General features: G+C 38.0%; 1 protein-coding gene across 1 annotated transcript in view; it reads left to right on the forward strand.

Annotated features, from left to right (window-relative positions):
- The window catches only part of CDH2 (cadherin 2), a 115,879-nt gene that overhangs the window by 62,850 nt on the left and 25,871 nt on the right, over positions 1–27,158 (forward strand). The window contains exons 3-9 of the mRNA XM_065753464.1: positions 15,537–15,763; positions 17,595–17,741; positions 18,351–18,506; positions 20,199–20,343; positions 21,407–21,579; positions 26,151–26,288; positions 26,662–26,847. Of these exons, the coding sequence (XP_065609536.1) occupies positions 15,537–15,763; positions 17,595–17,741; positions 18,351–18,506; positions 20,199–20,343; positions 21,407–21,579; positions 26,151–26,288; positions 26,662–26,847 (1,172 nt within the window). The remainder of the gene's footprint in view (positions 1–15,536; positions 15,764–17,594; positions 17,742–18,350; positions 18,507–20,198; positions 20,344–21,406; positions 21,580–26,150; positions 26,289–26,661; positions 26,848–27,158) is intronic.

The following is a 27,158-nucleotide window of genomic DNA, read 5'->3' on the forward strand; positions in this document are numbered from 1 at the left end:
AGAAAGTGGGCATTACTTCTCATTGAGGCTCAGCTCTCACTCACAGGGAACTCAGCCTGGTAGAGGCAGTCATTGGGGCAGCTCCATCCCTCCTTCTGCATGGGTCAGGAAATGTCTTTACTGTGATCAGGAAGGGATGTTCCTAGAGGTCATGCAGTAAAGCATCATTAATAAGGGTGACGAGAGATGTCACATCTAGTTCTCCTTCACTGGATAGTTTCTGTTTACTTTACCTCACGTTCTGTAGGAAATTCATTTGAAGACCCTGGTAGTGTTCTTTCCTCTTTTGATGAATTTAGCATCAATGGAAAGGATAGGAAATAGTCAGATCATTATTACATGCCTACTGTGTTTATTAGGAGGCAAAAAATGTAGGCTTGGTTATTGATCCTGTAAATATAATGAAGAACTGTTGCAGGAGACATAAACACACCCTTTTAAAAATTTGGTAAATGTAGTTTTGGAAGGCAGTGGTATTTTATAGCCAGTACTGAAACTATGCTTAATTTCAGTAAGCCAGTCCTCTATTTCAGAGCTGTACGTTTGTTGACAAGGCCTTGTTTGAATGTATTTCAGACTCAGATGAAAAAAGTACAGAACAAGGGCTTCTTTCTTACAGAAACAGCAACAACAAAAAAGGCACATCTCAACCTTCTCCAGTTCGTGACTACAACCAAGAAAAGGAGGAAATTTTATTTTATTTCAAAACTACTACCTTATTGAAAAAACACTTAGTGAAGAAGAAATCTTTTAATATTCATCTAGAGAAAGGACATAGCTTTCTCTCCGTTAAAGGTTGTTTTCAATTCAGGTCAATGAGTATCACAGGCTCTACTGTACTTTTGTCCTGATGAAGCTACGAAGAGAGAATGTTGTTATTTGACAGGAGAGAAAGCGTTTTTATAATTCATATTCCTATTGTTTTCCTTTTTTACTTGAAATAGGGAGACAAAGATTAAGTAGTTTAAGTGGTGACTGTTTTTCAGGACAGTGTTTAGAGAGTAACTTCGTTTTTTCCTGTGTGGAAGCCTCCTGCATTTGTGTCTTGCCTGTCAAAATAGCTTTTGAAATTGTTTCTGAATCCTCTGTAAAAATGGCACTAGTTGAATTTACTCATCAGGTGCCATTACATGACAGCATTTCCAGGTGCAGTGGGGAGGACTCAGTTGATGAGCAGTGGAAAGAAGTGTTGTGTCCTTTCTTACCTCCTAAAATGCAGTAAATGAGCTTGGGTGAGGAACATCCATTTCCTAAGGCATCAATGCACCTCTGCCTCCCAACATCAAGATTTTGGGAAGGCCATCTGAGTCTACTATCTTTGGAGCTGAGAATTTTTTATTCTTTCCCTGAAGTCTGAGAGGAAAAATCAGACATCTCACTGACACCTAAGAGACAAGGACCTACATGGCAGTTGTTCTGCCCAAAGCAGCTTGAAGATATTTAATGGAAAATACTGCTTGGAGATCTCTAGGTAGAAAAACGTGAAGGCAGAGAATTGGGTTGTGTCATATGTAGAAGGCAGCTTTAGAAAAGGTATCGTGGAGGCAGGGTGTGTTAAAGAATGGGAAATAACATTAAAGCAGCAAAGCATACTTAACAAAAGAGCAGAAATCTATCAAATATGAAGGGACGCTAAAGAAAAAGCAAAGCTACACAGCCGTACATAAGACAGTTGAGTTTGATTTGTAGATAGATTGAATGCAGTTACTGATTTTTATCCTGAGGGCTTTTTGAGTACCACGGATAAAACACAATTGCATGACTAAAATACCAGATGTGTCAAGTTACTCTCTTTCCTTGGTCTACAAAGAGAAAGTTAAATTGCAGTATTGAAATCATCAAGCTAGAAAGGAGTTAAAACATACTTGCTTGGTGGTTACTGATAGCAGTTTTTGGAAATTTATTAGTAATGTTTATAATGAGCCAAATGTCAACGGTGACACATATAAGGTGGCATTTGCATATCTTAGAAAAAAAAGGTTTTAGTAAATTTAGTTTGTCATGTTGGAGTGTATGAGAGCCAAAATACTATTAATTCAACCCCAATGCTTTTCTCCATACACAGGTTACTCTATATAATTAATTAGTGGTGTTATTTATATGTTCCTTGGAGATTTTTCTGATGTGCAACAGTAGTAAAGAATCTGTTGAGACCCTCACTTTAATATTATTAATTTATGGTATCATTGGCTGTTGTATTTGTAACGTCTTTAAGTTATATGTACAGAATTACAAGGATTGCTGAAAAATTGATGTTATTTCTAAATAGAGCTCAAGTTTCAATGGATCTTCACTTTTCCTTGGCAGCATATCAAAGCAAAGTAATAATGTCTTGGTGCCAGTATTTTAAATCGTAGCTCAGATGTTTATTGTAAGGTCATATCTGTTCAGTTTCACGTGCTGCTTTCTCCTGATGCCAGAGAGGTTGCTTTTAGTCTTCAGAAATCCCTTTCTCATGGGGGAAGGTGAGCTTTAGATACCACAACTTGAGCCCTGAGAAGCAAATGGAAATAATGCAGTCCTTGTTTACTGGAGGCATTGCCCAAAATAATGAGCATTATTCCAAACTCAGAGTGCTCAGCTGAGGTGGCTGCTTGTATAGGAGGCATTTCCTGCTTACCTCCCTGATTACCTTGTCAAAGTGTTACACACCAGCCAGGTGGACTTTGCACTGATCAGAAAATCAGCCAGATGCACTGCACCATGTGTTCTTGGTAGCACATCTTGGACAACTGACAAGTGTGTCTGCAGGCCCACTGTTCTCATTGGGTGCATCACACTGCGGGCAACTGCTCTTTCCCTCCAAAATTTTTCTATATGAAGTGAGGTAGGGCAGTGTGGATTTGGGTCCATTTCCAAAACAGGGTACACAAAATAAACAGTTTTCTTTTGGTTTGGCTTCCAGGGTGTGGGGCTTTTTTGTCTTGTTTATTTGCTTTTTACTCGCATAGGACACAGCCTTAAGGCAGAGTGAAATAGATACAAGCAGTGCTGCAGTCCTTCCCTGCAGGATGTAGGCTGGCCAGACCTGCACACTTATGGCTCTTGATTGCCTCACACATACGTGGGGAGGAGAGGGTGGCTTTCAGCTGCCACTGATGAACATCAGACTCTCAACACCTGATGACAGGTTGCTATTTCACGCTCTACAGTTCTGTTTCAACAGAAATTTGGTATGTTGTCTCGCTGAATGAGTTTGTCTTCTCCCAGTAGGTGAAACTATTTCATTTATGGACCAAAAGCATTTTCATATGCATATGAAGGCACATCCTGGTTATAGTAAGTGTCTGAGATTCACTGGAGAGGAACAGCGCTTCATGCACCAGGAAAAAAACAAATTTTGCCATGAGTAACTACAGTTATCATTTAGATAAATCATGAATATGCTTATATTAGCTAGCACATTGCAGCCTCTCTTGGTGTAATTATTTTTATAGGATGTTCAAAATAATGCCTGTTCTAAGGAAGAATAACAATGCAGTAGAGAAAAGTTGCTCATCAGTGGCCATTACTGTAGAGCACACTGGGCAGTATTTTCCAAAATACATAGTAACTGTAGCATGGCTCTTTTTATTCCATTTGCAAACTGACATTGTTTTGGAGGAGAGGAAGTGAAAAGAGATGTTGTTCGCATGAATGAATACCACAGGTGCCTTTTCTGGGAATTCAAACACTTGAAGAAAATTAAGCGAAATACAGATGGCAGTTGAAATGTTTATGATGATGGGACTTTTCCACTCAGATTACTTTTGAAACAGAGTATTTCATATTATGGTAAGCAAAAGGAGGCATGTCTTCCTGTCAGAAGGGACACTTGGTTTCTGCAAGCAAAGTTAGTTTCATTTTTGTGATATATACGTTCTGCAATTTAATGCTGAATGAATGTTTCCTTCATCCAGGTGTGTGGACAGATTTGATTAATGTAAATATCTGAAATTATTTCTGTTTTCATCTAGTACCAAAGACTGCCAGTCAAGGATCAGTCCCATTATACTGATCACTGTAGGGATTATCCCCGGGGACTTTGCATTCTAGGCATTTGGAGGGTGATGCTGCATAATCTGTACTAAGAAACTTAGGATGTCATGACTAATAATTGAAAAATCAAGGCTGTGCAGAGGACAATATCTCACTGCTTCTCAGAAAATAGTTTTGACTCAGACAGTAATAGGTTAATTGCCACATCCAGAAATGAATCCTAATGACTCTTTTCAGGAACTGTTGTCACATTGGAGGATTTTCATTGTGATATTTATAACATTAATCTTTGGTCTCAAAGCTCGTGTAACTGTTCACCCAGCAAAAGGGTTCAGAAAGGTAATATCCTGATCCAGTCCTTAGGCCTTTCTAAAAGTAGCTTTTTAGTTCTAGTTCAATCAGTCAAGCCCCTGCCATTTTCAGGCATTATTCCAATCTAACACAATTTGAATGTCAAGTATCTTGTGTTTTGCACTCACAGGGCCCACAGGAAAGTCTAGACACAAAAAATTGCTGCATTTATCATAGGAAGCATATCTTCAAATATATCAGAATGTCTGTTCGTTTTCTTTTCTGTTCTTCTGCGTCTGGACTGAAATGATTGTTAAGTGAAAGGCTGTTCAGCCTGGTCTGCATCAGCCTGTTCCCCAATAAGGCTTTTACCTGGGATAAATTGCATAGATTTGCACAGCACTGTTTTGGAATGGGATCCTAAAGTATGTCTTAATTTTTTTTGGCTGTATTAAAAGTTACTTCTTGAATGAAGCTTCTCTGTATCCCTTTCATTTGTCTGCATTTTGTATTAGAGGATTCTGTTTGGTTTTTTTTCTCCTGGATTATCCCAGGTACCATGTTGTGCTGCTGTCATGCTTGTGTGCGTTTTGAGAACAGTTTTTATCTGTGCTATTCCCTAGCATAACACCTTTTTTATTCCTGTCAATTTTGTTACTGTCAATTTGAATTTAAGTGGATTATTTGAGGCTTGTAATTTTGTAATCCTTAGAACTCGGTATGCAAAGAATGGTAAGTGTTATTGAAAGCAAGTAGCGCCGCTTGAATTTTGACTTAAATTGTGTTGGTTGTACACAAGAGATCTCAAGTCAGTCATTTTAAAGTTTCCACTACATAGACATGAAGTGAAGGTGCTACTTCTGGCCACAAACAATATTTCTCTAATTCGCTTAGAGCCAGGTGAGCTTTCCATTAAATGATAATTTGAAAAGAGACTCAGATCTGAGGTCTTGAGTCTGTGGCTCTTTATTTATCCTAAGAAAACAGATTTCTTTTCCTCTGCCTTTGCCTTTTGGTCGGTTGAGATTCAGTAATGTTGCAGTGATGCCTTATCTCATTGAAGTTCTGGTCTAGGTGATCAGTCAAGAGGATAAAAGTAATTTATCACAGCATTCACTGTGTTCCAGTCACTGAAAAATATTCCTGCACCACGTTACTTTTTTTTTTTTTATTTTTCCTGATCGTTGTACTTGTTTTCATTTAAGAGGGAAAAAACTCCATAAAAATAAGTACTAATTATTCATTACTGCCATGTGTAGGGCTGAATGCAACTTTAAGGATTCAGTGTGGTGATTGAATTTTTGAGGTAAACTTCCTTGGTCTGCAGTGTTCAAAGATTACCCATATCTTCAATTCTGATGGCTGATACTAGTGCTTCTTTTTTTTTTTTTTTTTTTTTTAGATATCTACATGTGTTTTTGCATGTAGGTAGAATGTGAGGTGTATTCAAGGGAGAAGTTCTGAGAGATACCATAACCAGCTCCTGGAAGTACTTTGAAGTATATCCAATTAGGTGTTTTCGTGCCAGTTCTGTAGGTATTTTTTCCTCTTGAATGATTAATCAGTCATTGGAGTGCTACCTTTGCCACCTGAAGTGGTGTGAAAGCTGTATGTAGAGGGAGAGAACACCCATTTACATGTAACTTCCACAAACCTGAGCACTGGTTTCTGAAGAGAGTCGTGTTTCCCTAGGTTTTTGTCTTCTGCTTTGTTACAGAAAGCTATTCTGTTGCCTGTGTGTGCTAACTGTGCCACTCACCAGATACTTTGTGGATTTTTAAGGTCAGATATCTGAGTATATTATTAATAGTAATAATAACAAATCTCCAGGTCTGACTAGGTAACACTAAGCTGCTGTGGCAACTAGTTTTCCCCCTGAGGCCTACTGGACATGATCCAATGATGGTATAATCCCTGGGTTTTGTGATTTTTATGGCTATCTGAAACATCAGTATGTTAGCAGACTGCTAGGCCGTGTCTGCCTTTCTTCCATCCCATTTGGTAACTGCTCCGTTTCCTGCTCGTTTTTTATTGTTACAGCACAGTATTGAAGCAAATAGGATGCTTTTAAACCATTATGTCTTTGCTAAGGTAATGAGTAGCCACGTATTATCAAAGAATCTTGAAATGGCTGAGGCTCGCAGGGCTCCTTGTGTCCCATCCCCTGCTGGTCCTTGTGTCCCATCCCCTGCTCCATAAGGGACATCTAGAGCAGGGGTCCAGGCTCATGTCCAGGTGACTCTGAGGACAGTGACACCAGAGCATTGGCTGACTAGACAAAAAGTGAAGAGATGAGAGAAAGGAGAGCACTTGAGAAGCTGAAGAGCATCTTTAGGGAAAGCTGTCCCACCTTCCCCTTGTTGCGTCTCTCACAGCCCAGTGCATTTGAGAGGTGTATCCATCTAACAGTGTGTCTGCCCCTGTGTGCCCTGAACCACCCGCAAAGAACTGTAAAGTGTGCTACTGGGAAGTGGGTGATAGCCAGGGTCAGCATCAGAGTACCAAATAGTAAATGCAGCCACATCTGTTTCTAAGGATGTTTTTGCATTGGAAATGGGAGAACTCTCTGGATCACTGCCATTTTGTCAGAGCTGAAAGTTTTTGTTTGTTGTAATTCTTTGCAAATGCAACATTCATTGCTGCTAGGGCAGCCCAATAGTTAAAGGTGAAAAGACTCTAATTTGATTTTGCTTCTTTTCAAACTAGGAGTGAAAAATACCCTAGCTGTGATGCATGCATACTTCTCTCTTGTTGGCTTTTAAACCCCTATTAAGTGTAGGGGCTTAAGACAGCTCTGAAAACTGCTGACCTGTTGAATGGATGAAACAGATCATCAACTCGTTTGAAATCACGTGCCAGTTTGATATATCAACATATCCAGGCTCTCTACTGAACCAGGATCCTGCATTTTGATTTAGTTTGTTTATTAAAAGCGGCCCTCCAGTGACAGGCTCTTTCTGCTCTAGGAGGGCTGGAAGTCTGGGCTGCCAGTCTGAAATGAGTAAAGCTTCAGCACCTATGCACCTCCATGTGGAGCACAGATGAATGTTGATAAAGGGCCTGGGGCATCTCCCCTATGAGGAAGGGCTGAGCGACCTGGGTCTGTTCAGCCTTGAGAAAAGAAGACTCAGAGGTGATCTTATTAATGTTTGTAAATATCTTGAGTGTGGGAGTCAAAGGGACATGGCCAACAAATTTTCAGCAGTTTGTGGGGACAGGACAAGAGGAAACAGCCATAAACTGGAGCATAGGAAGTTCCACACCAGTATGTGAAGGAACATCTTCACAGTGAGGGTGACAGAGCACTGGCACTGGCTGCCCAGGGAGAACGTCTTCTCTGGAGACGTTCAAGACCCACCTGGACGCCTACCTGTGCAACCTGGGCTAGGGAGCTGCTTTGATGGGAGTTGAACTAGATAATCTCTAGAGGTCCCTTCCAACCCCTACAATTCTGTGACTCTGAATGGCAAGAAAAAGGTGAGCATCGGGGAACAAAGTAACAATAAAAAATGAGTTCCAGAATTCAAGACAGGAAGGGGAAGAATGAGAAAGAAAGAAAGAAAGAGACAGAAAGAAAGTGAAATTTGAGGTCTAGAAAGACCTTTGGCCAGGAGCAAGCAGTTGTAAAAAGGACATACGAAAGCTCTCTCCTTATTGCTGAAGAAGAGGGGGAAAAAAAAGTAAAATCTTTTTCTGCATTTTCTAAAGACAGACTAAAAGTAATGCTGCTTACCTACTTTTTACTAGATATTTAATATTTAAGTCATTATGGTAGCAATAAAACTGCCCTGTAATTGCTATACCATAATTGTGGGTATTTATTTCTTACACTGCTTAAGGTCACATAAAAATGAATAGAAGTAAAAATAGGTTTGTGCTAAGTGCCTGAATTTTGAAGCTGTTTTCTTCTAGCTATCTCTAAAGACAGTACCTTCCCTTTAGTCTCCCAGTCTGGCTGTTCAGGAGATATTTTTTAATTACCAAATTGGATTTTAGAAGGTACAGTCAGTTGATGCATTATGGGTATAAGAGATTAGTATTTAATCCTTCTTTTTATTACTGTGTAGAATGGTATACTTGGGAAAGTATTAAAGGTGCACTGCATACTCCAGAGTACAGAAATGACATTTATTACCGAGTTCTCTTTCAGATAGTATCCTTTAGGAAGAAGCTGGAGCAGAACTCTGTAGGGGCCCTACAGGCTTGTCTGTGGCAAAACTGCATTAAGTAATTCAGAGTGGAGGAAAAGAGAAAGAAACCTTTTTGTGCTTTAAAACAAAAGCAGTTGTCGAAGTAGTACTTCCCCTCCCCAGAGATGCTTATTCTCTTTTTCTGCTTTATTTTTTTTTCCCTAAAATGAGGACAAAAGGGGTGTCAAAACGTAGATGATCTTTGTGTCAGTGAGTGGTAGAGGCAAGAGCTGAAAAGGGTCAGTGAATCAGATATAATTTGGACTCTGTTTGAGATACCGGCTCTGTGTTTTGCTGATGTCTGGTATTCCTGTTCTGAAAAGCTTGCAGAGGCATTTCTATCGAATAGAAAGAACATTATCCCTATTTTCATTCTGGCATGCCTGTTACAACTTTGTTCAGTAAACAAAGGATTATGGGAACTGGAAACTAGATGACATTTTGTTAAAGAACTGTGCAAGCCTTTCATTGTAAATGTAAGAATTGGGCAGCTTGGTGACAGCTACCTGTGAAAGAAAATACTTCAAAACCAGACCCTAGTGTTTGAGTTGGTTGGGTTAATGAGGAAGCAGGCCTCTGGTGTAGCGCTGAGTGTGCCTGAACGTTTCCCATTTGCACCTTACAATGCAAGACTTGCAAAAATAATATTAATAACACCCTCACAATGCAATTATACAAATCAAGAATGAAAAATAGTGCTGCAGAAATAGGGTTTCCAGAAATCCACCGTTGTGTAGACTACCAGATTGCTTTGAAAGTATATTACTTTAGGAAATATGCATATTCTTCTGTCTGGAAGTATTAGCCAGGGGAATGGAGCAGGGGAGGGAATTGCTCTGAAGGAGCATTTGTTCAATGACCAGCACAAATTATTTTTTACCAGTGTATTGTACCACATCTTGTATAACTTCTCATGCAACTTTATGCTTTTCTGCAGTACATAACTTACTACAAGTATCTTAATACCGTATATTATACATACAATATATATACCATTATATATATTTATCAGCATACATCATATACCATATATTAATAACAAAGTCATATATTATTAGTAGGCTTTACCTCATGCCTGCCACAGATCACTCTTCTGGAACTGCTTGCAGTTAATGAAATAAGTGTACGGTATGAATTAAACCATAACTCTTGCAAATCATTTTTCCTTTTAATTATTGTTTTCCTAACTGAATAGACAGGTGATTAAGCAAACAATCTAACAAGAAAATGTAGAAAGTTAAGCTGCTAAGAGTCAGATCATGAAATGTTTAAAGTTGATAAATTACTTCAATGTATCTCTAGTTTCATTTATTTTGAAACTTCGCTGTGAGATTTGTTTTGTTTTGTTTTGTTTTTCCTTTTAAGAGTTTCCTAGCCAGGCTTCCACTTGGCAGCAGGTTGCAAAGCTTGTGAAGTCAAGTGAAAACAGGAGTTAGAAGCAAATAGCCCAGATTTGGCCCTTAGTAAGCAGCAGAGCTTTATTTCCTGTCTTCCATGGAAGGAGCCTTCTGTTCACTGTGGGTGAAGGTGGCAGAGCGTAGTACAGTGTTCAGCATAGAAGTAGAGATTTTCAAAAGCAATTACTGAATTTGCAGGCTTGCTCTCAGAATGTGGTAAGCAGCTGCCTTTTGACAGGCAGGCTTTCTTTGGAAATGTCACAGGCTGGTTACCCCAGAAAGGCTCAAAACGAGTCACTGTTTGAGATTTTTCTGGATGATACGGAGAATAGGATGAACTACTGTGCATGACTGTAAAAGGACAAAGGAAAAGGGGATTAGAAAACAGACTGGAAGAACCTATTAGAAACAATGCTATTGAGTTGAAGTATCTCTCAGGGATATGACAAATTCAATTATACTTCAGTTAGGAAAATGCCACTGTCTAAAATAACTTGATTATATTCCATATTTATTTTGCATCAGTAACTAATCAGTAGCTAATTTTTTCAGCTTACAGATGAAAACACATCATTTTCCTGATGGCTACAAACCACCCATGTCTCAAAAAATGAAAAAAATAATGTTTGCAAGCTAAGCTCATGAAGGTCTGAAAATCAGATACGCTTTTGAAGTGCTATCATTAATGGAAGAGGCAAGTTGGCACATAGTTCAGTTCTTTGCAATTATAATGGTCCAGCAAGTTATTAAAAATAAATAAATAAATCCACTTCTCTGACTTTATATAAACTTGAAGGTTATCTGTAATTGTAGTAAAGCGTGTCTCATGGGCATGTCACGTGCCACTGTGATAAAGCATAAACTGAAATATGAGCATCTGCACTCTGTAAGTAGGACTAATAGATCGCCTTACAGGTACAAAAGTAGCCAATCTGAATAAATGACTAATTTATTGAATTGTAATTAAAAATATATGCATATATGTTTAGTGTAGTTTTCTTTGATTTCTCTCTTTGTGAAAATAGGAACTGTTAAATAGTCTTCTTAGAGAAGGTAATATTCAGCTGTTAAGCTTGCAGCTAGCTTTGATACTTCAAGCAGAATGTTTCTGTGTAGTTTTTCATACTGTCAGAAGTGGTATGTGGCAGGTGCTTTTATGTAAGCTACTTTCTTACCTTACTTATCTGCTATACAGTGATCTTGAATAAGTTAAATATACCTGGTTTTGGTTTTTCTTTTTCAGTTTTATGATGTATACTTTAACTGTAGTGCTTAGGCACGTGTTCTTAGCGCTTAGAATTTATTGCAATTTTCATAATGTCCTCTAAGCAAGTCTTAGCCTTGATGGTGATGCTTAGGCATTGAGAGTAACATCCAAAACAAGTAACATTGTTCCAGTATATTATCAGAATGAAATACTTTTGTTGTTATTTATATGTATCCGAATCTTATCCAGAAGTGGATTAGATACTTCTGAAGTACACAAATTCAAATGGCAAACTCAACACAATTGTCTCAGGATTGAAGCAAGTAACAGAAATTTTGTATGACTGTATGTGAATAGTTTCATGAAAAAACTGATATTAGTAATGGCATTCAATCCTTGGGTAAAATAATTTTGCTGTTTTTTTGCCTAAGATGAAGGGAGCAGAAGGGAATTGCTACAAGAGTGCAAACCGGCGAGAGTAGCTGAATAAAGAATGCTTTCTCAGAGAGTAAAAACCTAGGTAATTTAAAGACTACTAGTAATGTACATGAGGTTAGACATGTTTTAACAGATACCATGAATCATTCATCCCATTAGACAGGAGTAAGAGTGGTGTAGCTCTGGCACTTAAAATGAATTTGCATGTTTAGTTCTCGAGACTTTGTTCACTACAAATTTAAGCATATATTTTAATTGCTTCCATGCAAAAGAGTTAACTTGAGGGCTTGCTTTAATACCACAGAGCTGTAGGTGTTCCTTTAAACAGTGACAGGTTCTCTCTTTTTTTTTTTAATAATTAATATAGTACTTTTTGTTTTGTACAGGGAAAGTTTCCCAGAGGAGAATTAGACTAATGAAGTAGTAAAAAAAAAAAAGAAAGAAAAAACTTGATTACTATTTTTATTGCAAATGAGGTGACTAAATACTTAACCAAATATGAATTATATATAATTATATGCATATATATTTATAACCAAATAAATATATCTGGTTAACCTTTCTTTAAGATAGAAGGGATCCATATGGTTGATTTATCAATCAGTCATATATCAGAACTTTTGGAAAACGGATCTCCCTTCAGTGTGGTTGATAGGTCATGATTGGTGTAAATAATGGTGTTACTCTCATTGAAAAAAGTTTCTGTAGCATTTTGTCAAAAACCAAACAAACAAACACCATCCTTAAATTACAAACTTACAGCCAGCAATTCCATTTTTTTTCATACCTGTTGAGTGTTGAAAAATGAAGTAGAGGGATCTAAATCGAATTTAAGACTGATAACAGTACAGTTGTAGAGTCACTACCCTACAACTTGTAGTCTGTCAGGGTAATTCAATTATGGATGGTTATACTTGAGTATAATTTGTTAATGTGTTCCTTGCAAAGGGAGAGTAATTCTAACAAAGCACTGATGATTTTAATAAATTTTTACCAAGATGCTGTAAAAGGAAAGGGATTTTCTCTGAATCTTTTGTTATGTATAAAACATGGAATGTATTACATTAGCGTGTTGGGAAATAAGTCTTTATAAAATATCATGGTATCTTAGTCTTTCAGATTATAGTGACTATAATATTCCTTTTAAATTTCCCTTTTTTAAAACTAGTAATGATCAAAGTTTGGATTAATATTAATTTTCTTTTGCACTTGGTACTTTTCAGAAATTAATCTTGAGAAGAGCCAGAGGTGAATCTTTGTCTTTGCCTTTTTGGTCAAGGCACTCTTTTAAAAAGAGCAGGTTCAGAGAGAGCAGTGGTAGCTGAGATTAGAGGCCAGCGGAGGCACAGAGCTGTGGGCTATATTGCACGCTCTTTGTTTTGTTTTGTTTTTGTTTGTCCCCTCTTCCACCTTCTGTCTCTTAATATGAACTGTTTGTAACTGAAACTTTTCTTTGTGACTAGAAATTGAAATTGGAGGAAGCCAAGCTTTCTCCATGCATGCTTGGAATGTTGGTGGTCTTTGCTTCAAAACCCACGTGCAGGCAGTGCTGTTCAGTTCTCTAGTCTCAGTCTGCCTTCATGCAGTTACCTTCTTAAACACGAGATGTAGTGACTTGTGAGTAAACTCTTCTTGGACATCTCTTCTTTTGGTATGTAACAATATAGAATATACAGTTCCTGAGGGTCATAAATCATGGAACTGTAGAAGGACTCGAGTTAGAAGAGACCTCAAGGATCATTAAGGTCTAGTCCCCCTTCTGTAAGCAGGACTGCCAACTGCTAGGGCCCCATCCATCCTGGCCTTGAACACCTCTATGGACAGGGCATCCACAGCCTTTCTAGCACCTCACCACCCTCTTAGTGAAAAACTTACCCCTCACATCTCATCTAAATCTCCCTTCTTTTAGTTTAAAGCCGTTCTCCCATGTTCTACCACTATTTACCCATGTGTTTCCCTTCTGCTTATAATCTCCTTTAGATATTGGAAGCTGCAGTGTGGTTTCATGCAGCCTTCTCTTCCCCAGACTGAACAAGCCAACTCCTTCAGCCTGTCTTCATAAGAGAGGTGTCCCAGCCCTCTCATTACCTTCATGGCCCTCCTTTGGATGCTCTCCAAAGCTTTCTTGTGCTGGTGGTGCAGACCTGGACACAATACTCAAGAAGGGGCCTCAGAGGGGCAGAGTAAAGGGACAGTTCTCTCCCTCTCCCTCCTGGCCAGTCCTCTTCTGATGCAGCCCTGTATACTGTTGGGCTTCTGGGCTGCAAGCACACTGCTAGCTCATCTAGTCATAGTTACTTTGGACTGGAGTAATGATTTTTGTACATGATTGCTTTAACTAGTGGCTTTTTATCTTTGTTTCTGAGTTGTGCATTTTCTCAGTTGATTGGAGCATTTCCACATACAGTCATGGTAAGCTGTCTAAAGTCATGAGACTCAGCATTGAAAAGTGGGAAATCACTGCTATGGGTAGCATCTGTGAACTGCATTTTCTGCCCATGAATTTCATCCTCCAACAAGGACTGCAAAACAGAGGCTCTGTTATGTTCTCCAGGTCTTAGCTAGAGGCTGAGTATTTAATTGCATTGAAGTAGTCCCACTGCTCATGGCGGAGGGTGAGGAAGCATCTACAAGGAGCCACATGAGGAGCCCTAGTGATGAGGCCACAGCCTTCACCCAGTGAGATGTGTTCTTCCTGGCTTCTGTGCTTTGTGCAGGGTCTGATATTCTCCCCAGGGTGACAGTGACATTTCCCAAAGGAAGCCTTTCAGCCACATGAACCATCTGGAAAGAGCACAAGCTTAGTACTGCAAGCTTAGTACTGAGAACATTGACGTTTTACCATTTATTCGGAGGAGTGCTGTACTTTGTCTCACTTTTATGCATGATAGACCCTTTTAAAGAAGTATTTTGTGAGGTTCTTTTTTTTTCTGTCAGGGGAGGGCAAGGGGATGATTCCAGATAATTGAAAGGGTGAAGTAAAGCAAAGAAACACATTCTGAATGTCATCTGAACATCAGCTTGGTCCTTGAAGTTTAAATGGGAAAAGATAGGATTCTTCTTCTCAGTTCCTTCCTGTAACCAGTGCGTTACAGAAGAAAGCATATGATGCATGACTTTTAGTAGTGATTTTTCTTGAGAGAGACCTTTAGGTTTTGAAGCTAAATAGTTTGTGCATGGTTTAACACAATATAAAAAAGTCCAATATCTGAAATGAGGCATAAAGCCTCATTTTGTCTTCATCTTCAGTATGTGCATTTCAACACAACCTTCATAATGATATTTTGAACTTCTGTTGCCCATACAATCAAAACATTTCACAATACTTTGGAAACATTAAAGAACGATCATTGGTTTTAAAATCACACTTCCATTTTTTTACCTACTGTTATTTGCAGTAACCCAGAAGATAAGTACTGGGTAAAGAAAGCAGCAACCTGTTTTGTGTATTTCCCATCAGTACCTTACACAATTGGTTTTACTGAGTTCTTGTTCCAATGAGCATAATTGAGATGGCACGAAATGAATCAAGGCTGAGGGAGAATTAGATGAAAAAGAGTTATAAGTGGATGCATGCAGTACGTGAAGCATCTTTACAAAGAAGGAAAGAAAGAAAGAAGATAAATATTGAGTCTTTAATGTGTATTTTCTCCATAAGGTAAGAATTTACTGCTGAATCTGTCTTGTAGATGAGGAATGAGGGAGGAAAATTAAGTCCAGAGCTCTTAAGTGACGTGCTAGAGATAATACAACTGAATCATGGATTGAGGAAGGCATGGAAGTTGATCTCATAACTGACTTCAAGGCTTTTGATTTACCATCAATAGCAGAGAAAGCACTGTAAGCGCAATCGTGTCTGTGATCCCTGGGTATTTCTCAGAGTGTTATGATTTTGACTTGACTGGATCTTTTTTTTGAAGCTTGAGGTGCAAAACATGTTTCTGTTTTCGAGTATTTGTTCTTAATGCATTTTATATCTCATAGTTTTCAAACTGACTGCTTTTAATTTTTTGTTCTTCATTTTGTGTTTTATAGTGAGGTTTCAAAGCTGCAATGAAAACAGGAAAATACACTTTGGAAGCAGTGATCCAGAAGATTTTAGAGTAGGTGAAGATGGTGTGGTATATGCAGAGAGAAGCTTTCAACTTTCAGCAGAGCCCACAGAGTTTGTAGTGTCTGCTCAAGACAAGGAAACTCAGGAAGAATGGCAAATGAAGGTGAAGCTAACCCCTGAACCGGCATTCATAGAGGCCTCAGAAAAGGTAAAACAATAAATATAAATGCTGTATGTATGAGTGTCTCTCTGGAAACAGGCTTAAAAATAGGGCTTTGATTTTGGCTGTCATGCACCTCTCCATGTGGTATTTTACTAATGGGCAAGTACTGCATGAATAATTGTAAATCTGGAGCCTTAGAGCTTCTTTATTGTTATTCTGTAGCTTTACTAAGGCATGGAAAAGGCATGTCTGTTTAAGTATGTAGGATTCATTTATGTTTGAGCTTTTTGTTTGTATAGTTTGCGATTTATACCTGAATTTAAGTCGGACATGGTCATTTCTTTATTTTAAATTGCTTGAAAGCATTGCGGTATTTATTCAAGCAGTTAAATATAACCACAAAATAAACAAATCTGTGCTAGTATGCATCAGTCAAGTTTATTAGATGGGAGCTGTAGTTTTGCAGCAGTAGTAGGAAAGCATTTCTGGCAGGGAATATTGGCTTTGTCTTGTCCCTTCATAATCAAATTGGAGCCTGTAAATTATTCATGATGCCAACTCTTCTTGGTAAGGAAGATAGTCTCCCTCTGCTGGAAGCTGCCATAGGATAAATCATGTACTGTACTGTAGCAGAAATCACACCTAGCAATATATAAATAGCAAAATATATTTACTTTAGGGAATCAGTATTAGGTCTACTCTGTTAGCCTGCATTATTACTTGCTGCTTGATGTTTCTTCTTTTATAAGCTGATTAATTTACGAATAAGGAACAAAATTTATTCCTGGATTAATATACCTGTTACGGATATGCATTAAAGATTTAAGCATAATTTCAAAATAGAGTGTGTGACTGTGCAAGATTTTTGTGCTGAGAACACTTTGGAAATCAAAGCTCTGTAAGTGTCAGGGTTTTTTTTTTTGTCTATTTGCAGATTGCTTTTAAACCTTTTAAGGCACTTTTTTTTTTTAAACAAGGAAGTATTGTTTTGTCTATGAAAGTCTGTAAAAGGGCATATGCTTAGATATGCAACAGCATGCCCTGTTCCTTCCACAGATGCAGTTCAGGCATCCCTAACATTAGTAGAATATAGAATAGTGGAATCTGGCCTTCAGTTGAGCATCTGTTTTTAGTCTGTGACACATTTGATTAGATTAATGACTAAGGGAAGGGATGGAGAGAGATTTTTCTCTTAAAAGATTTTGAAAATGTTTTTGTCTTATGATCTCCACCCTTAACCAAGCTAGCATGGATATGTGTATGCTGGCGTCCAAAGACTAAAATGACTGCAGCTACAGAAGGGAATAGGAAAAGAATGTTGACACCCAGCAGAGATTAATGCCCAACGTATAAAGTGGGTCATCTACAGCATCCATCATGGCTGACATAGGTTTAAAATAATTACAGCATTAATTCGATGGGATTTAATAGGGTCATAAATATTTGAGACATTCCTTACCAGTATGTATTAAACTTCTCTTGGAACTTAAATTATATTTTAGCACACCCAGATCTAAATTTAATGTACAGTAACACATTACCTGGACTGAAGTTCCAGCTAATGAGAAATACATAAAGGCATACTATTAAATTCTGCAAAATATTAACTGCTTTCCTGAAAGTGAAGGATAGTTTACACAGTAGCACTGTGTTTTAAATGACTTATAATTTCATTTCTCCTCTGACGTGAATAAGGAGGAAAGAAAAGGAGTTTTCTCATACAGTTGTAAATAACATTTGGCTATTTTCGTACTCATCTGCTAATGCAAATAACACAGTGAAGAGACAGCCTTTCAGTCAATTATGTAATTCTAGCCAAAGAATTTTATAATGTCTCCTAACACATACTTAATTTTATCATGTACCTGGGAAAAAGGACCAAAAGAAAATTGAAGACATCATATTTCCATGGCAACAATATAAGCACGGCAGCCATCTGAAGAGACAGAAGAGAGACTGGGTTATCCCTCCAATCAACCTACCAGAAAATTCCAGAGGACCTTTTCCTCAAGAATTAGTTAGGGTAAGGAAGTTAATAGAAATGTGATTTCAGTGTCCTTGAAAGTATTCTTGGAGAGGCTTCATTTGTATAATGTTTTGTTTTTAGTCCAAATTTTTATTGAAGTTTTTTCGGCTTATTGCTATTTATGTATGTATTTATTTATTTATTTAAGTTGTCCCCATGCTCCTGTAGTGGCAGAAGATGATTTTGTTTCTGGTGGTAAGTAGTGTGACAACTTCTTCCGTGTTAAGAAGGGTCTCTGCAGGTTCAGAATGCTCCAGTTAACCTACACAGGAGATTGCCACTGGGAGATGTGCAGGAGTTCAGGAGGAGGAGTGTACCAGGAGGCAGGAGGGAAAGAGATGTTGTAGGGAGAGGGATGCTGGCTTCTCCACAGGACTCTGCAGCACAGTGCTGAAAGTCCAGCACAGGGACCTTCCATCCACTGTCATGATTATTACAAGAAGTAATCAGGGATAGTTTTATGTTCCTGGAATTATATTGATCAACGTCATCACAAGTGAAAGAGTGTGATTGAAAACATCTGTCTTTATACTAACCATCTCAGCAGCAGTTACATCTCTTGGTTGTTTGTAGCTAATGTGAACACTACTTTTTTTTGACACATAGATTAGGTCTGATCGTGATAAAAGCCTTTCGCTACGGTACAGTGTGACTGGCCCAGGAGCTGACCAACCTCCAACAGGAATCTTCATCATCAACCCCATCTCAGGACAGCTGTCTGTGACAAAGCCTTTAGATCGGGAGCAGATTGCTTCTTTTCATGTAAGAGTTTAATTTACCATAAATCAGATTATCAAATTGAAGATTAACATCTGCTTCAAACATGACTTGAGCAGCCAGCATTTAGTTTTCTATGAGATATGATTTGAAGAGTCTGTAGCAGATTTATATTTATTGTACTTACTGAGGCTAACTCTTACTATGCCTAAGCAGCTTAAATGCATTAACAGACATAAACAGTGATTAAATGTATTTATATAAAGTAATTTTAAAAGATTGAAATATGGATACTGTAGTTTATATTTCAAATGCAGGCCATTGATCACAGTCTCCTCTATTGTATATTAAGTTTACTTTTAATTCAGCAACTTAAATTAGGACAAGACTGCTATTAGAATTGCAGCAGCTGTGATTTGAGAAATGGATGGGAAGAATAACCTACCAATTTTCATTTTCAGGGCAAATCTAAGCATTTTAATGGAATTGTAAATCAGTCTGCCAGCTTATGAAAACGATATTCTTTGCTCTAAAGAAATTGACAGAGTAGACCATTGGTTCCAGTTTTAGTCAAAAAGAAAGCTTTGAAGGAAGAGGGGAGACCAAACTTTGGCCTAGAATTGTCTCTGCTGATGAAAGACACAGATGACATTTTTACGACACTCACTCACCTCTTAGAGAGACCTTCCATTATGTCGTTGATTAAAACACTCCTTGTCTGGCTCTTTTGGAATCTATTTGAGTACTACTCATAGCGCGTGGCATTTGTGTGTGGGACCTGTCTCTTGCAAGGTCAAATGGTTCCAGCATCTATGAGATTTTACTGAAAATTTGTCAATTTTACATTTACTGACATAGGAATTTACATATATACGAGCCGTTTCCAGAGTAGTGAGTTAATCATGGCTGCTTGCTCTTTTCTAGTAGGTTTGCAGCCAGTAGATACATAATGGGCTTTAACAGGGTGGTATTTTTTTGCCTAACAATTGCCAGGTTATGGCCTAGATACATAGATTTATATTTTCAAAAAGTACCGTGTTCCTTTTTTTTCTTTCTTTTTTTTCCTGTACAATTTAAGATTATTTAGGTAAGCTCAACTGTCAAATGTAGTTACTCTGCCCCTTTTGACAACTGGGACATTAAATGCAACTGTTTCAGTTTCAAAGTTACTTGGTTTGAAAACTTTAGCTTAATTTTAGCCTAGCATTTTGTTGTGTTTACTGGCAGTGATTTATCACAGACTTTGCCTTGGTTACCTTTATCAGGTAACTTAAATATATTCTCTACACTTTTTCTATGAATTCATGTCTATTCAATATCCATAATATCAGCTAAGAGTTTTTGAAAGTAATGCCAGCATTTATTCCCTCTGAATTGTTAATGAAGTCTATCTTTTTAAATTTTTCATCTCTTTAATATAAATATGCATGCTTTTATAGGCTGGTTTCTAATGATCATTATTAAAAAGAGAATTACATCTGACAGCTGGCACTGGTATTAATCAAAACTATATGATTCAAAAGCATTTTCAACAAATCAAAGTAGTATATAACTTAAAATAGTTTAGATTCCAGTTAGCAAACTGAAAACTCAAATGATCAGTATGGGGGAGCAGTGGAAGCTGACAAACTACACTGAACTAAATATGTCTGGCCTGAATCTTTGTGTCACCTTTGTTAGTGTCTATTTGTGTCTCCGTGTTTTGCAAATTCTAATATTTTATGATGATCTTTGTAGCTGAGAGCACATGCAGTGGATGTAAATGGAAACCAGGTGGAAAATCCTATTGACATTGTGATTAATGTCATTGATATGAATGATAATAGACCTGAGTTCTTGCATCAGGTTTGGAATGGGACAGTCCCTGAAGGTTCAAAGCCCGGTAAGATTTGGGCTTTCTGAGTCGGAAGAGGGGTGGGGGATGGAAGTTAAATTTTCATTTTGAAAAGATGATGAAGAGTGTATCTTCAGACCTTCTAACACTTTCAGAGGTGTCATATAAATGTAATGACTAAAATTTCAGATACTGTCTTAGTCTTTCACCTCATTTTAAATCTTTTTAGCGTGTAAAAGAAGGGAAACTGTGACGTACATGAACTAAAACAGAAGGATTGAAGATTACTTTTAGGTTCCTGTTTTTGAAAATCCTATTTATAATGTTACAGTTCTTCCAGTTTTGTTCATAATAGCAATTGACGTTCATTTGCTTGACAACTGAGGGTATATAAGAGACATCTTACACACCAGCAGATTCAGTTCCAGCTCTGATTCTCAGAGGCTTGAAAACTGGGATTTGAAGTCAAACACTTGCATTTGAATTGAGAATAGAGAAAACTCTAAATGTTGTTCACATCTCATTAAAATTCTAATCAGCTTGTGTTTACATTTGCACTATGGCTGAAATGGCTTCCTTGAATTGTCAGGAGTGCAAAATGAAATTTTAAAAGGGCTAGCAAAAGAAATGTATTTTCTCACCTTGCAGTGTTGACTTGGCATTTGAGATGGAAAGGACGCGCATCTCAAAAACCTTTGGAATTCCAAAGTATAACTTACATTCATTTTCAGTCACTATTGTTATGTGCACCAATTGTGAAAATGAAGTGTATTTTCTTTGGCCCAATTAATAATATTTTTATCTAAACATTGGGAAACTATGTTGTTACATAAATGTTATTTATGGCAGAATTTTAGGATTTCACTGTTTATGGAGCTTCTTGAGTTCTAAGCAGACCTGATGTTTTATAAACAAAAAGTATTTTTATCTCCTGTTATGTATTTTAATTACTCTGTTGGTGGATCCTGGGTTTAATCAGTTTGTTTTAAGTAAGGGGAGGAATGTGTGGAGTTTACCAAAAGCAATATATACTTTGACCATTGCTTGTAAGTGATCTTGGGTAATCTGAGTAAACTGTTTATATAACATCAATTATTTATCCTGCTGCTAGGAACCTATGTGATGACGGTTACTGCCATCGATGCTGATGATCCCAATGCACAGAATGGGATGCTGAGATACAGAATCTTGTCACAGGCACCAAGCAGTCCGTCTCCCAACATGTTTACAATCAACAATGAGACTGGTGATATTATTACCGTAGCAGCTGGGCTTGACAGAGAGGTACGGCAGATTTTAATTCTGTAGACTGGGTTGTGTTGAGTGTTGGGAAAATGCACTGTTTTTGTGAGTAACTGCAAATACTTCACCCCCTTTCCCACTCCTTTTTGTCATCCTATTGGCACTGATCGTTATTCTAAGCCCATAGTGTACAAAGCTAAAAAAGAGAAAATGATCACATGAGTGGAAATTAACCTCAGACAATTTGTATGTACTTTAAAAGGAATGGGTACACTCTAAATGAAGGTGATGCAGAAAGGGCTTCAGGTTCTCAACCTGGGTGCTGAAATGGAAGACTTTCCTCAGCTCCAGCTCTCTCGCTGAGTTTGTAAGCAAAGAGTAGATGGAAAATAGAATTGGCTGTGTGTTTTATTAATCTTGGAAGCTGAGGAGCAGAGCTTCTATTCTCCTTTCCTCTTCTTCCTAGCTTTTCACGGATAGATGGTAAATATTTTAAATCTTCTAGATGCTTTGTTGATAACTTGCAGTAATGCCCTGATCTGAACTTTGCGTATTAAAATAAACCAGGAAAGGCACAACTGATTATGAAATTTGAAATGTACATGTCTCTAAGAAATAAAGAAGTCTGTTGTGGAAACTGTATAGAGAAAGGTAGGTCTTAAAAGTCTGGTCACACATTTGAAAACTTAAGAAAAAAATTTCAGCTGTCAGTAGCTACTTGCCACATGCTGGACTAATGCCATTCTGTCCAGACAGTTCTTCACTGAACCCTTCACTGGAGAGGGAAGGTGCCAAGTCCTTCGCTCTGGTTTTCCAAGCTGTGAGTTGAGGGTGAAAATATTTCCCTCCTAACGTCAGATGTGTTACATGGGCTGACTACATTTTTGAACCACCTTAAACTTCAAAAGAGATGACTGTTATTTCGTAAAGAAACTACAAAATCTGAACAAATTATAATAGAACACATCTTGTTCTCAGTTTTGGTTTTTTTACAACCTCATTTTGAATCTGAAATACTTTTTTAACTGAATGTGAAGTTCAGCTTTTAGCTTTTTGCTTATACTAATATAAAATGGAGAGCAAAAGGGTGCTCTTGATTGGCTGTTAATATTCTACTGCAATTGGCAGTTTGAAAGTGGCTATCAGAAGCTTTGAAAAGCTAAACATACAGGCAGATATTGTGGGTAATTTATTTGAAGTTTTATTAATAATTCTTCTGTTAAAGTTGTTTTTTATGAGACTGGAGTTAATGAAAGGAAAACCCTGAATGTTATAGTATTATTCTGTTAAAAGAATGATGGGTGACTTTGCTCTTGTTTTTAAAATCCCCTGATCATCTTTGACAGGTAAACTTTAGAACACGGTGATAACTCAGAGTTTTATTACTTAGTGACTAGCTTTACTGTGATTTAATTCAGGAGAAACAAGCTGTCTTTGTAGCTTAGATGCTCATACAAACATTGGAAGAGGACTTGTCGTTTGCCATCAGTTTTCCCTATGGATCACTGTACTGATACCCAAATGCATATTTATAAACATTTATTGCACATGTTGAATATCAATGATTAATTTTAAAGCATTCAAATATTAAATTAGACTAATATGAGATAAACTGGTTTCCTTCCCAAGCTATTGCTTTGCTTCCTTCATTTCCTGGGTTTCATGAGAGTCAATTTAATTAAAACAACCAGGATTCTCAGAAGCCAGATCTGAATAGAGCAGGGATTCTGACAGTGCTCTGGGGAATGCTGTGTTGTACTCAGACTTCACTACAGAGGTGCCATCCATGAGCCCCTTCTGGGCTACAGAAGTCTTCTCTTTTCTCTGAGTCTTGTCACCCTTTGTGAAATTCTAATTGGGCTGACTAAATACTAGGTAGAATTTTAAACTCTTAAGTTATGTGACGCATTATTTATATGAGTGTGTTGAAGGCATAAAAAAAAAGAAGTGGTCCCTCTGATGGCATTCTGAATAGAATAGTTCGGTTGAAAAGGACCTTGAAAGATCATGTAGTCCAACTGTGTGAATTCTCCAGGGCTAATGGAAAGTTGCAGCATTTTAACTTTGAATGATCTCTTGGTATTTTAGGTTAAATACGCACAGAGCATTGTACACGTAAATGTGCACAGTAAGGGAGAGCTGCTTAAGTACTCAGCTAAAGGGAGAAGGAATCTTTCACTTGTATCCCAGAAGATGCTTTTTTATGAGCTCCAGCTGTTCTCATTTCTTCCACTATTGCTGTGGAAGAATCCACTTTAGCATTAAAACATCTGCCTTGCTGCTGGAGGTACAGAAGTCATGCAGGATACTTAAATTTACACAGAGGCATTCCTGTCTCACGTGAGGTTAATTCAGTGAAGTGCTCTTTTTTATTTGGCCTGTGTTGAATTGGAAAGATTTGACCTGATGAGGTCTGTGTTCTTTCTTGAAGCTGCCAGTTCGTTTTGAGATGTGTTGCTGCCGAGTTTCTGCACAGGCTGCTGACACATGCTCAACGGCTTACTCCTGGCTGCTTCTCAACTCTCAGTAAAATGAGTAGAGCAACCTCCCTCCCCTATTTCCACTGTGTTTGTAAAAGTTGTGTGCAAGCTGATTTTCCTGGAATTTCGTTTCTCAGCAGTTGATGGGGGTGCTGGAAAGGGGTGGCAGAAGGGCAGACAAGAGAAAAAATGTCATAACTGCTGACTTTTGGGCCATTTTGAGGAGGATTTCCCATGCGCTTCTTCTGTTGGAATTAAATAAGAAGATTGTGTGAAAGTTGAGTCTCCATGTAATAATAATGGAGTTTCCTTAATGAAATTTGCTGCTTGGGATCAATGTACTAAGACCCAGATGAATCAGAAGCACCTGCTGTTTCAATAACTCAGAGTCATCTGGCTGCAAGATCTGCTTCATACTGCTCTAGATTTTATTGCTTCACAATAAGTAAAGTATATTTTTTCCTGGATGAAAGCACTAAAAGTATTTCTTTGATTCCCTTCTGGCTGTTTCTTGTGTTGGTGTCATGAAAGAAACCTTTAGAATGTTTATTTAAGACTTATGAAGGTCACTTTGCAAGTTTTTTTTTCCAAAGCAGAATACATATACATATGTGTGTGTTATTGAATGTATATATTACGGCCCTCTATAAATAAGATTAGTGTTGTTTTTGTTTGAAAAAGACCCACGGGATGCTTATACAATAATATACAGTGTCTTGTAGGAGATCCTTTGTGAAAGAGGGCATAAGCATAAATTATCTTCAGTGTCAAATAAAGATGAATACATTTGTTTTAAAACATTTTATTCAGTAGCTTGTATTTGCAGAATAGAGGTATGCATATCCATCGCATCTCTGATTTCTAGCAATGTCTGGCAAAAAAAAAAGTCAGATATCATCTATGTCATTGTCCTTACTCATTTCTGTGTCAATAATTCTATTTCCTAAGCTATTTACATGAGAAATAATCTGTCATAAAGCTCCGTTTTTAAGTAATGGGAGAAATTATGTTACTAAGTGGCAAATTATGCTTTTTTTAAAGTATTTTTATTTTGCTAGAGAGATTTTCACTGTGTTGGGAAACCATTCATGAAATTGATGTTTTGAAGTAGCAGCAACTTCTTATGTTCGAGTTTTCTTTTTGAAAGAGATGGCCTTTATGATGATGACACCTAGTTCTCTTTCTGAACTAAATTTGTAACTGAAAAACAGTGAAGCATACACGGTATTTTCATTCCATGGTAGAAACTTATGGGTGAGTTAAAAGCAACTTCCGAGCAGCTCTGTGTCAAGAGTTTCTAATTTTATTTCTTTATTCTTATTTTTAACTACAACCATGTCAGCGGCGTGTTACGAAGCCAACCAGTTGGAGGCCAGCTCCCAGCAGGGCAGTTCTTTCTCACAGAGAGGGGGCTGTGCTTGGGAACGCTGGCCTCCATCCAGGCCTGCTGGAGAGCATGTCTCCCTGGCTCACATTGCCCAAGTAACACCATGTGAGGGAGGAGGTGGCGGCCATCTTCTCCAGGCTGTTTAACATTTATGGAAGTAGTTCACTGGGTAGCTGCCTCCCCCTTCTTCCCACTGCCCCCACTGGTCTCAGTTTGCCCTGACACTGTTAGTTTCCATAGCAATCACAAGAAGTTGCAAACTGCCCTTGTATATTTAGGCCTGGCTGAGACAAATCCTTGTCCGTTATGGTGTTTTGGCCAACGAATGTACCTTGGCTCAGCCCTCTCAGATGCTTTTGAGGACTTAACTGTGTTCTAGTGTATACTATACACTGTCGTTGCTTTTTGTTTCTTTTTTTTTTCTCCTCGTTTAAAAAACCTCCCTAAAGCTGTGATAATGGCATTAACTGCCGTAAGTATTTTTGATTTTGAAAATAGGAAGTAGGCAATCTGTGGTTATCTCAGTGGTATTTGAAAAGTCAAACAGTGGTTCAGCAGAGTTGAATGTAACCTGGTGCATTATTTCTATGGCACAAACTTTGCTTCTGTCATTTCAGATGATGCTAACTAGAATAAACAGTATGATGAGCTCACTGCTTAGCGACGTGTAATTTTGGAAACACCTGCTGTCCTACAGTAATGTTAGTTTTGTCTAAAACTTATGTTGATGTCATTTTGTGTTTTAGAAAGTACAACAGTATACATTAATAATTCAGGCTACGGACATGGAAGGAAACCCAACATATGGTCTTTCAAACACAGCAACTGCTGTCATCACCGTGACAGATGTCAATGACAATCCTCCAGAGTTCACTGCTATGACTGTAAGTACAGGGTTGGACTAATGGAAGGATGTGCATATTTATAACTATTCCCCACTTTTCCCATCATGCTCACAGATGGTAAATATTTATTACTTACTGAATAGCTTATTGGCAGGTAGGACTTAAGCACGTGCAGAATGTAATATATACCTTAAATATGGAATTCTGCTTAAGCCCAAAGCAAGTGTTGATCAGGGAATGAAACTGTCAGTTTTCAGGGTGGCCTTAGGTGAGCTTTGTTAGATATGTTGTCAGGGATCCGGTGACACGAGAGACGCTCTACCACCAAGTGAAGTGGATGCCAGCCTGTGGAGTAAAGTACAGCTCTTCCTTGCTTCTGCCAGTATGGTGAAAGTATTTGTTCTTTTTGCAGTTCTACGGTGAAGTACCAGAAAACAGAGTGGATGTCATAGTAGCTAACCTAACAGTAACAGATAAAGATCAACCACACACGCCTGCATGGAATGCGAGGTACCAGATGACTGGGGGAGACCCGACGGGTCAATTTACTATCCTGACCGATCCAAATAGCAATGATGGGTTGGTGACTGTTGTCAAGGTAAGAGATGCCTGAAATTCACTGAATTAAAGAGAGATGGAATAAGTGGGGGAACGCTGAGAATAAATGCGAACTCCTGAGGCCAGCACAAGTCTTGAAAGTAAAATGAATGTGCACTGTCTGTGTTGTGGAAGTAAGCCATTCATCTTCTGGAATGTTTCCTTGCTTATGCTATAAGTGGTATTCTAAGCGATCAATTTTAAAAAGCAGGTAAGATTGTTTAAAATGACAGATTTTGAAGCTTTATTTACCAAAATACAGGAATTAGTCTGGGAAAAAGTGTTTGCTTAGCATTCGTTGCTAGTCTCATG

The sequence above is a fragment of the Cyrtonyx montezumae genome, unplaced genomic scaffold, assembly GCF_038088225.1.
Source record: "Cyrtonyx montezumae isolate F1298 unplaced genomic scaffold, pur_monq_1.0 scaffold_8, whole genome shotgun sequence".
Classification (NCBI taxonomy): domain Eukaryota; kingdom Metazoa; phylum Chordata; class Aves; order Galliformes; family Odontophoridae; genus Cyrtonyx; species Cyrtonyx montezumae.